The sequence below is a fragment of the Aptenodytes forsteri genome, unplaced genomic scaffold (genome assembly GCF_000699145.1).
Source record: "Aptenodytes forsteri isolate BGI_AS27 unplaced genomic scaffold, ASM69914v1 Scaffold147, whole genome shotgun sequence".
Classification (NCBI taxonomy): domain Eukaryota; kingdom Metazoa; phylum Chordata; class Aves; order Sphenisciformes; family Spheniscidae; genus Aptenodytes; species Aptenodytes forsteri.
Genome location: NW_008795320.1, coordinates 952058 through 963475, shown reverse-complemented (window position 1 = coordinate 963475; position 11418 = coordinate 952058). Strand labels below are relative to the sequence as shown.

The 11418-nt window shown below is 46.3% G+C and overlaps 1 protein-coding gene across 1 annotated transcript; it reads left to right on the top strand.

The window, feature by feature from the left end:
- Nucleotides 1-894: 894 nt before the first annotated feature.
- On the top strand, nt 895-8332 carry DDA1 (DET1 and DDB1 associated 1; the record flags this gene model as incomplete). The annotated part of the gene is made up of 5 exons (XM_009279862.1): nt 895-1074; nt 4108-4188; nt 4647-4698; nt 5033-5094; nt 6116-8332. Coding segments are annotated over 5 exons (486 nt in total), but the record flags the coding sequence as incomplete, so codon positions are not given.
- Nucleotides 8333-11418: the final 3086 nt, after the last annotated feature.

The following is an 11418-nucleotide window of genomic DNA, read 5'->3' as shown; positions in this document are numbered from 1 at the left end:
GGGGCAGGGGGGGGGGGGGGGGGGGGGGGGGGGGGGGCGGGGGGGGGGGGGGGGTCCCCCCTTCTAGTGATCGGGGGGACTGTGGTACTTCAGGGTACGGGCTATTCCCCACCGCGGCTGGAGCGCTCAGTGGAGGGCCGGGGCTCCCCCGAGGGATGGGGGGGCTGACAGCAGCTGGGGCACTGCCAGGGAGCGGGGCGTTTCCTCCACCCCCAAGGCTGGGAGGCAGAAGGGGGAAATTGGGGCACCTCCGAGGTGCGGGGTGCTCCCCCGTCCCCAGGTCTGGGGGGGTGCACTAAGGGGGCTGTAGAGGTTGTTCAGTCCTTTCTGTGTCCCCTAAGCAGCAACAGGGACTTGGTCTGGTGCCTGAGCGTTTGGCGGCGCTGTCATAGCCGAGAGGCTTCCAGTCTCCCTCCTTCCCTTTGTAGCAACGTAATAATTTTTGGAGAAAGAGGGTTTTCCTTCTGCCCATCCGCAAACTCCTTAACTGAGGGAAAAACAGTGGTGCTCCTGTGGTCTCCGTGTACAGGCGTGCCGTGGCTGAGAGCTTAGGTGGCCGTTCCCAAGCCCGTGTTAGTGGTTTTCCTCTAACCCACGTCCACGTGTGCGTGCATCATGCTGGGACAGAGCCCTGTTTTTGGCATCTGTGTGCTGGGCCTTGTGTTGCTGAGCGTTGTTACTGCAGTTCCTTCCAAAAGCTGAGAATGGGGCACATATATATATATATTTTTTTTTTTTTCACCTTTCTGCTTTTAGATGAGGACTATCATCTTCCTAGGAAGCTGAGCACCCTTGTTGACACAGGAAAAGTAGATGCATCTTATCTCTGCCTCACTTCCCAAATCGTAGAAGGAACCAGTGTTGTCTTCTGAGGTTGCTTAATCGTGCTTGTTTGTTGGTTTTTTGAGTTTGCCTTTCCCCAGAGGAAATGAGGCATCTGTTCAGGTGCTGGTTTTTCACTTCCACACAGGATGTTCCATCAGCTTCGCTAGCTTGGCCGGGGTACGCTTTCCTTGGTTAAAGAGTGGCAGAAGGCACACAGGGGGAGCGTTTCCTCGTGACATTATACGGGAGGTATGACTTGATGTGCCTTGTGCTATAGGTGTGTAAACATGGCAGTGACCTACTGGGGCTTATTTATCTGGTGCCCTTGGAGAAGATAAGGATCACTGCACTTGGAGTATTGTCTAATTCTGAATATCCAGGAATATGACTCCAGGCAATTCCTTCGAGGGGGCCTTTTTGGTGATCTCTGAGATCGTATCAGCAGATAGCCACTGAAATGTGCACGTATGCAGCAGGATTATCATTATCGGAGGGACAGTCTGTGTCACTGACAACCAGACTTTTCAGTTGAACTGGTGACGAGTGCTTAACGTGCTGGCTGGAGCCTAGGTTGGAGAAATGTCTGTCTCTCGTCGTTTTAGTGTCCCTGTTGTTCTGCTCTAGCTAAGTTCTGGCTGAGCAGTGGGCACTGCTGGCGGGGCTGGAGCTGGTCCACCCAAGCGACTGCTGGCCTGAGAGAAGGAAAGGTGGTGGCCGAGAGCCAGGGACGCTCGTGGCTGTTAGAGCTGAGGTCTCCAGGTGTTCTCTGAGTGTAGTAACCTTCCTGCTTGCGAGTCTGCACTTAGCTGGTATATGTCCTGCTTCAGTTGTTTATATCACGGGGGGGGGACGACCACATTCGCCATTTAAATTGCATTTTGACTGATAATTTTAACAGTGTTTTTGCAACTTACTGGATGTAACTCACCCTGCTGTAAAAGTCCTTTAAAAGACTGCGGAATCCCTGGTGAGAGCTGTGATCCCGCTCGCCCAGCCTCTTTCCAGGGAAACGTGGGCTCTGCTAGACCAAATCCCCAGCTGGAAAGTAGGGAATAGTCTAGCGTGAGGGACTTGGGGTGAGCTGTAGCTTATTGAAGAGGTACTTGAAGTTGTGTGCTCCTAAATAAGAGCAGTTATTTTCCATTCTTATAAGTAGTGATAAAGCCAAGTAGTTGTCAGGCTTTTCTTGCAATAAAAGAAATCAAGGACGTGTCTGTCTCGCTCTGGATTAGGCTGGTGTAGCGGAGCAGGTTACTTTGCATTAAATTTGCAGGCTTTTTATGACAATGGGAAGGTGAGATGCTTTGAAATGTAACGGGATATTTTTAAAGATCCTCAATCCTTCTAAACAGAATAATATAATTAGTAAATCTGGGCTATGTGGAGAAAACTGTGTCTGGCTGTGCCTTCAGGAGTCGTTAAAGGGTTCCCCATCCTTTTCAGCCTGGGTGTCCTTGGGTAGTGTATGTGTTCGCTAATCGGTGCCGACTGTGGAAGTCAGTGAGAACAGATGAACAGAGAAATCCATCGGGGCAGGCGTGGGAAGCGGTGAGCTTGAGAGCACAACGCGGTCCGAAACCGAGGGCTTCTGTTATAGCAGAGCTGGAAGATCCTGCCTTAATTCCTGAGCTCAGCCGTGGTACGGACATTACGCAGACGAGCGAGCGATGGACTCTGTCCTGGAGAACTCGCGACCGAAGGCAGTGAAGGCACAGGGAAATAGTGTTGGTCCTGTGGGGGTTCAGATGGGCAAGAGGAATTTGAAATCTGCTGTTTGAACCCCAAGTCCAGTATTTTAACAAGATGATTTCTAAAACCAGGCATATGGGAAGAGTTGAACGTGGAAACTAGAATGTCAGTAGAGTTCTTTTTAAGAACAAAAGTATGAATAATATTTTCTGGTTTGGCTAATTATAGCTCTTTGCTTTGAATTAACGATGCAGCGTTAATAAAAATAATGGCTTCTATTTAAATGAAAACAACGTCTTCCAACCTAGCAGTTTTGTGGCAGTAGTGTCCATTTATGTGTTGCTTCCAACACTGAAATTAAATTACTTCTCATCTGCTGCTTTACTGTCCTTTTTAAAATGGCTTATAAACAAGGTGATGTATGTCCTGCAGTAGAATCCTTCAGTGTTCAGCAGAACAGGCTTTGAATCTTTAAGCAAGTATCATTATGATACAGGTAGCTGATCTAATGACTTAGAAAGGACCGTCTCAGGGCCTCCCTCTCCTCTGCTTATCACACAAGTACACCTTACATTTATTACCCATTTTCTCTTTACTTTAAAGACGTTGCTGGGCATCTTCCTTTGTCTCTGCTGTGAATAGAGAGGCTCCAACACACTTGTAAGCTCCGTTTTCTCCTGACCCCGGTAACGTTCTCCTCCCGCCCTCCTTTTTCACTCTGGAGAAGGAAATTCCTGTTTCACGCTGCTACGGCTTAATTAAACTGGGAGGGCTCTGCAGGGTTCCCGCGGCTGTTTAGCAAATAGCTTTGCTGGCCTGTGGGATCAACAGTTTTGTCGTGAGTGGAGATCTAACCACTTCCATCAAAACTTGGGGTGGTTTTTTGGGTTTGTTTGTTTGTTTTTTTTTTTTTTGATGTACCAGTAGCCTTGACGCCTGTAGGGATGTGATCCTTCCAAAAAAAGGAAAAGTTGGGCCAGGCTGATAAGCGTGCGGTAAGGATTGGGCTTTTGAGGCCGCGTGGGCTTTCGTTGCTCTGCGGAACCAGCCTTGGTCTGTGACAAAGAATGTTAACTGGGAAGGCGAAAGAGCAACTAGATTGAGAGGGTGTAATATTCAAGGACTTCAGACGTCAGCGTAGCTGTGGCAGAGTTTCTCGTGTGATGTCGTGATTTGTGCTGGTACATTGCTGTGAATTCTGGTCTGCTACGTCAGTGGTGTTTGTATCTGCATGGTGCAAATCTTCCTTCTGTCAGAGCTCACCCAGCTGGACAGATACTTCTCTTTAATCACCTATATGCCAAAAGGTTTTTAATTAGCATCTTTCTAACTGAATTACTGAACTTTGGGGATATAACGAGCCAAATGCAGAAGCTGGGGGCTGGCTTACTTTACAGAAACAGTTTTGGGCGGGGTTCAGTATCCAACAGCCATCTCGCTAGCCGGGACCTGGCAGCATCCTTCAATTCCTGCAGTTGTTTATCTTAATGACCTGAGCGACTCCTTCAAGAATCGGCAGAAAGCAAACAGCAACCAGAATATCACTCTTTCATTCCTCACCTACTTCTTTGTTTGTATTCTGTGTCTTTTTAGGCAGATTTTTTGAAAGGATTACCGGTCTACAACAAAAGCAACTTCAGCAGATTCCATGCGGATTCTGTATGTAAAGCATCAGTAAGTATTGCCACATCCTGGTGCTTTGGGGGAAGGTTTTCTTGCACGGCTCAAAGGTTGCTGGAGGGAACTAAACTTGAAATTAGTATTTTGTTTCTTAAAAAACATGTATGATCACAGCTGATAGTTTATGAGTTGAGATTGGCAAGGAAAACTTCCTGCCTGCTTTGGTGAGGAATGTGTCATCACATCAGCCAAACCACATCTGTGGTGCTTTCTTTATATATACGTTCTTTAGTAATAGTCTTACGCCCTGAAGAACACAGGAAAAATGGACCTTCTTCCTTACATGTGTGTTTTAAAAAGCTGTAGCCGCGCAGTGTCACCTAACAGGGCAGAATATCACAATGCATTTGTAGCCCGCGTTAATGAGGGCCTTTTGGTTGGTTTAGCTGTGGTTGAGTTAAAAATCACCTTTTTGCTGTCTTTGTTCTGCAACTGTTCTAATTCTTCTACAGAATAGAAGACCATCGGTATATCTTCCCACGAGAGAATATCCATCCGAACAAAGTAAGTCTGCCCCGCTAAAGTTTGAGGTTTTTTAATAACTTTATTCTGTTCTAATACTAAAAAACTGGCGTACACATAATGTCCCTTATTTTAATCTTCAGATCAGGTGATACTATTGAACTGTCACCACAGTGATTAGCAGTGCATGTCCAGTTACTGGGTTTTGTGCTTTTCCTCCATCCTTATTAAGTGATTGGTGTTCCTGCATACTGTCCTTTCATTAAAAAGTGTGTGAAGTAATGTGGCGATTGCTGCACCATTTTAAAAGTCATCTTTAAACTGACCTCAGTATGTTTTTCTCTCTCTCTTTTTTTTTTTTTTTTTTTTTTGGCAGTCATAGTAACAGAAAAGACAAATATACTTTTGCGTTATTTACATCAGCAGTGGGACAAAAAGGTATGGTTGTGTTTTCTTAATATTAACATTTTGTCTTGATTTGCTGACTCGGGCTAATTGAGCTGAATATTGATCACAATCAAAATATTGAAGATTAATTAAAAGAAAGTGCAAACTGCACTTCAGCAAAAGATAGCGTAAGGAGGCCCTGTCTCTGCACAATGCTGCTTTAAAAAAAACCAAACAAAAACCCCACAACTTTTTCTTCCCTTTCAATTTAAGGGACGGTAACTCAGTGTTTAGTCTAGAACTTGGGAGACTGCAGTTACATCTCCCACTTACTGCAGTTTTCCTTTGTGACCTTGGCAAATTGGTCTCCCTGTGCCTCAGCGTCTACAGCTAGGGTAAAGCTGCTCTTACCTCCCAGGACCGTTAGGAGAAGGCGGATGAGGTTGTGCAGAGTCTGAATGCACTAATGAGGCTGTGTGAGTACCTTGGGTACAAAATCTGAGTTCTCGTACGAGGAACGCACAAATTAGTATGCTCTAGCTAGCGTTTGAGACTAGGAAGCTGGGGTACCTGGGTTGGGAGTACTCAGAACAAGGCGATGGCTTAGGAGCGGAGACGTCGAAGCAGTGAGTGTAATCATGGGCAGAGCAGAGGTTGCGGAAGAATGTGGAGAGAGGCAAAATTATAAGGAACCTTGAAGCTGAAAAGAAAGTATTTGTATGTGGCAGAAGGCTTTGGGAGATTTTGGTAAGTTCGGGGACTGACTCAGAGCAGTGGGAAAGAGGCTCTTACTCATGCCTATGCAGTATTTGAGATCTATAAATAAAAGGTGCTGAGATCAATGATTGGTGTTTTAGTCCCACCCTCAAATTTGAAGAGCAATCTAGAAGGAGCACCTTTCGGCTTTGGGCAAAATCCTCTTCAGTGTTTGTTCCAGTGTGTCAGTTAGGTCATCACGGCACTATATTCCATCTGGAAACTTTTACAAACAAGAATTTGTTCTACCGACACTAGCTCCCACCAGAATCTAAGGCTTTGGAGAGTTTCACTGTGGCTTTCTCTGTCCCAACAGAATGCAGCAAAGAAGAGAGATCAAGAGCAAGTGGAAATAGAAGGTGAGAATTCGGCGCCACCACGGAAAATCGCTCGGACAGACAGCCAGGATATGAACGAGGACACTTAAACTCTTGGCTTTCTCCTCGACTACTTTGCAGGCGCTTCCTGTTTTGTCTCAAAGTGTGTAAATTTTGCCCCTTGCCCCCATCTCTCACCCCTCCACTATGCAGCCCAAACCACTTCTGACTTCATAGGAGCCAATGTATTTATTTTTTTTTCCTCTCCATTTTTTTATTTATGCCGTAAAACTTACGGAGCAGTGGTGGAACAATTCAGTAAATGGTGTAGTATAACCTTAGTTCCTCCTTTCTAAAAATATACACTGTCACTTTCACAGGTTTTGTTGAATCTGTTACCTAATCAACCAGATCTAGCTGTGGGAGCCTGGGTGGGAGCCACGGGTTATTACAGAACCCTTCAGTGGTATAGGCTTTCCGATTCATGTACCCGTTGACATATTCCAGACATATTCCAAGTGGTTAACTCTTCTTTGGATGTGCCCAGTCCAGCCGTAAGTGTGGGGCCTCGCTATTTCTCGCAAATATTTGGAAACTGGCACTGCACTAAAAAAAAAAATCATGGGTGTCATTTAGGGTTATGTTGATCTTGGCAAACGTGTTGTTGTCAACTTGATCTATCGGTTGTATTCTTTTGGTCTGTTCTGTAAGGGCCACGGTCATTTGGCAGCGTACGTTATCTCATGCATCAGTGGTCATGGAGAGTTCAAGTGAAAGGTGTGTTGCTTTTGTTGCTCTTAAATTCTAACCGTCTCTTGGTCTTGAACGGACTGACATGTGCAACTTCTCCGTTGGAATAAAAGGATACTCTTGTCCTATTCCGAGTATTTGCCTAACAGTGTATGTAAGCACCGGCTGATGGAATGGAGTTGGGCAGGCACCCTGCAGGCAGCGCTTGGCTGGATGAGTCTGAGAGCACCTCGGCGACTAGATCTAGTTCTCTGTCTCAACTGCCGGCTCTGAATAATGGTACGTTGTATTTTCCTGCGATATCGTCATGTCTGGAATGAAGTCCAGGACTTGGAGTTGATCAAAATGTGAGCTTCCATGGTCTCTGATGAAGACCAATCTCTTTTGGACTGTGACAGTTCAGTGCCTGTCGCCTGTAACCCTTCACTGACTCTTCAATAAGAGCCAAAATGGAGACCTGTAAGTCGTCTAGGTGGATTCAGAAGTTCAGAGACTAAAAGGAAACGAGCATCATCACCTGAAGGGGACAGGAAAGGTGTAGCTTAGTAATGATGTCTTGTCTGCTTTAACGTAAGAAGCTGACTTCACACTGTGTTAGTTTAAATTGTTGCATTTATAGCTGTGGTTTTTTTTCTCGTTGACAAATCCTAAATGCCAATTCAAGAAATCGCACGAATGTTTTTCTAGAGATCCTGGATAAGCCTCGTTTTGAGTGGCTGTGGCGGCCGCGAGCTTTGAGGGTTTCTGCTGTCCCCTTGTCCACGGCATCCCTGTCCAACCAGGGGACGCCACGTCTTCAGGTTTGGGGGCGAAGGGAACACGAAGGGAGAGAAACTGTTGCTGACGACCGTATGTTGCAAGGCAGAACCTTAGGAAGAGCAGGGCACAGCTCGCGTTGCATTTTTAAGTATACATTAGGCACCAAGTTTCTGATGCAGTGAGTGAATTTAACTTAACACTGAGTAGTTTTAGAACTTTGTATCTGCCTCAAAAAACGTTACCTTTTTGCTATGGCAGTAACCTCCAAATTACTGGAATGTCGTTGAAAATGCCAACTGTGTTGGTGAAGATAAAATACACTTGGGTTTCCGTGTGATTTACTGGCGACTGCAAGAGGACTCCTCCCAGAGTTGCGCTGTCAAAAAGTGCTTTTGTGCGAAGCGCAAGACGTTGACTGAAGATGCCGTGTTAGCGCCCGGCCTCGCGGGGATCATCTGAAGCTGAAACTGAAGAATCCTCTGAAGAGCCCTGAGATACCAAAAGAGGAAACGAACGTGCAGCTGGTGGTAAAGTGTGACCAATTTGTGTGTTTAGCAAAGCTTGAGAGCTGCGACCTTGCAGTAATGTTTGTACAGTGCTTTAAAGTTGTAAAATGCTGTATAATTCTCGATTGATACGGCAAGGTTTGAGCTTTGCTGACTTCTCTGCTAGACAGAGTGATGTACTATTAAAGAGAGTTGGCAGTTCCTTCCTGTTGTAAACCCCCGTCTTTGTTCCCTCCGTGTCTTCAAAAACGATCTTGTTGGTTATGGGAGCCTTTGAAATATTTCAGCTATTCTTAGGAGGTAAAAGAAAGCTGCCTTTTTAAAGTAGTTCTGGAGTGATGGAGAAACAAGTCTTCAAAGGGACGTGACTCTCGGTGTCACTGGTTGGGGTTTGTTTTTGCGTTGGTGGTTGTGTACAAGCAGTGTGGATTTCTACTACCCACAGTCAGTCTTTCTACCCCCCCATCCGATCTGAAGCGAGGGCTCCCTTCCTTCCTCCTTCCTTCTCCAACTCACTTTTCCGTGCTGCTACTGGCTCAAGAGTGCTGTCCTCAAGCTATTGCACTTTGATCCTATGTTCACGTCTGTTTAATACATGGTAAGTGTATCGGGTTTGAATGTCGCATGGAAGATCTTATTGGCCTAACTGTGACTTCCTGGTGCCTTAGTGCATTGAAAACAACAAAAAATGTTTAAAAAAAAAAAACAGACCCCGGGTTTTTGCTGACCGCACTGTTTGTATAATACCTAGCTCCTCTGACTTCCAACTCTCTTGTTACAAAGTGACTGAGATTTAGTGACCCTCAGGGGTTTTTTTGTATATGTCTGCATAGTGGTATTTTTATTGTTTCTGTTACCGATGTACACTAAAGGTTTGGGTTTTTTAATGAAAACTTGAGATACTTGTCAGAGATCAGAATTTTGCTTTTTCAGTTGAATAGTGCATCTTTTTCTCAAGAGTCAAAGCAGCAGAAATGTGTTCTGTCATATTGGGGGACGATGAGTCCGTCTAGGAGCGGCTCCTTCCAGCAGACTGTCCTGTTCGCAGGCGTCTGTCCTGTATTAAGCAACGCTGGAGCTTGTGCCCAGTGCGAGCAATTAGATGTATGCTGGGTAAGTTTAGAATATTAAGAAGTTAGGTGCTGCCTTTTTCTAACATAAAAATACACTAGTGACTGATGTGCAGGGAAGCTAAAGTTTTGTTTAGGTTAATTCCTGATAGCATGTGATCGCTTCACTTTTTTTTAGGGGAGAAGTAGTAACAAAACGTACCTAAGAGTTAGAGATGGGAAAATGTCAAAAGAAAGGATAGACTTCAACGTGTTCTGTCCTCCGCCGTGAATTCGCAGGTAACTGTGTCTGAGCAGCGAAGTCTGTGTTTGTTGTTTGCGTCGATGGTTGACTCCTGCAGTTTGCTGGGTCAGTTTATTCTGTCGGAGTATGTTCAGTCAGGGAACGTTGGCACGTTCAGCTTTCAAGGTGTTTCCTGTTTCTGTCCTTGGAAGTTTTTCGAGACCCTAACGAACGATGCCCTGAGCAACCGGCTCCGCCTTCGGTGTCGCCCGTGCTTTAGGCAGGAGGCTGGAGGCGACCTCCCGGGGTCCCATCCAACCGGTAAACACCGGGGAAGCGCGAAACGCAGCAGAACCTGTGGCTGGAAGGTTTGGTTTTGTACGAAGCTGGCGAGCTGTGGAGGACTGTTAGCAAAGCTTACGGAGTTTGCAAGCACGTGCAGAAGTTTTTGACGAGCCCTGAAACCACATTGCGCTACAAAGAACAGCGAGCGGCGGGACGGAGGTCCGGACGAGGAGGGGAGGAAGGGAGCTGCTCAGCTCCCCGTCTGCCTGAGCCTGCGACTCGGCTTGGACCGAGGCTGTCGTGGGTTTAAACTCTTTACCACAGGAGTATTTAAGGTGGGCAGAAGTTTTTTTAGATGTATTTCACTAAGAGGATGCATTTAGATGCATTTCACTGTAAGAGGACAGGCTTTTAGAATCATTTAGATATGTTTAGATGTGATTTTAAAAAAAAAAAAAAAAAATCATTTAGATATGTTTAGATGTGATTTTTTAAAAAAAAAAAAAAAACTACTTGTTTTCTTAGCCTTGGCAGGACATGAAGCAGCAGCAGCGTGCTGGTTTGGGTGGCTGGGATGCACGGCCCGATGGCTGTTGGGAGCTGGTTGCTGAGCCGGGCTGTGATGAATCCGAAGGACACGCTTAAGCCCAACGCTGTTTTCTGTCATCCTGGTAAATGTGCCGAGCTGTTAGTAAACTCCACGTGCGCGCAGTTGTTGGGGGTTGTACCGACAGCTCTGTGGGGGGGGAGGCTGTGAAGTTGGCTTTGGAGTCGGATCGGCTGGAAGATGGGTTTCCTTCCCTCTCCAGTGCGTGCCTTATGCAGCAGTTCAGTTGTTGGCGTTTGGACTGTTTCCTGTGAGGCAAATTTTGAACATGCTGGACATTAATCTTAAAATTTCCACTCTGTACGAGGTAGTTATAACGGGTGTGACTTCAAAGCTTTATTTTTTTGGTGAGCTCCTTGACACTGGCCTTAAGGGCAAAGACTAAGCAGGAGTCTTGGATTTTTTTTCTAACGCTGCAGCTATCGGCTACGTTACCACTTACCGTTTCCTGGCTTGTTTGTATACCACTAGCTTCATTTTTTGTTTTTAAGATTTTAAAAAAGACCTGTATATCTGTAATGGGAAAACTAATTTGTTTTCCTGGGTTAATGACATCAGCCTGGCAGCAGAGGAATTGTGTGGCACACTGACCGTGACCGGAGGGGTTCCAGCTGATCTCTCTCCGTGTCGGGTTTTGTCTTACATTTTTTGACGTGTAACAGAGAGTGGGAAATCCTTTTCTTTAAAGAAGAGAGGGTTGCATTTACCTGGGAGCAGCTAAGGGTGTTCCTGGGAGCAGTGCAGAGGATGTGCTGGCCGCCGTGCCCAGAAGGGGGTATTGCATCACGGCTTTGGTTAAGGACAGCCTGACCTTCGTGCCGTGCTTGACTGCGCTTTCGGGTTTCTCTGCTGCTGGTTCACAACATCTGCGCCCTGACAGCGGGGCGTGCAGCCCCGGGGTCTCGTCTAGCAGTTGATCTGGGATGTTTGCCGCTAGTAATCACCCGAAAAGGCTGAGTCAGCAGGCTATCCAGGTGGACTGGCTATGCCAGCTGACAGCTTACTTACGGGTCTAATGGTTGTGTCCAGCCGACACTAAATGACTTGCTGTCACAGCATCGGCTTGCAGAGCTCGTCCTGAAACGCGTGCGCTGGCAGCTGA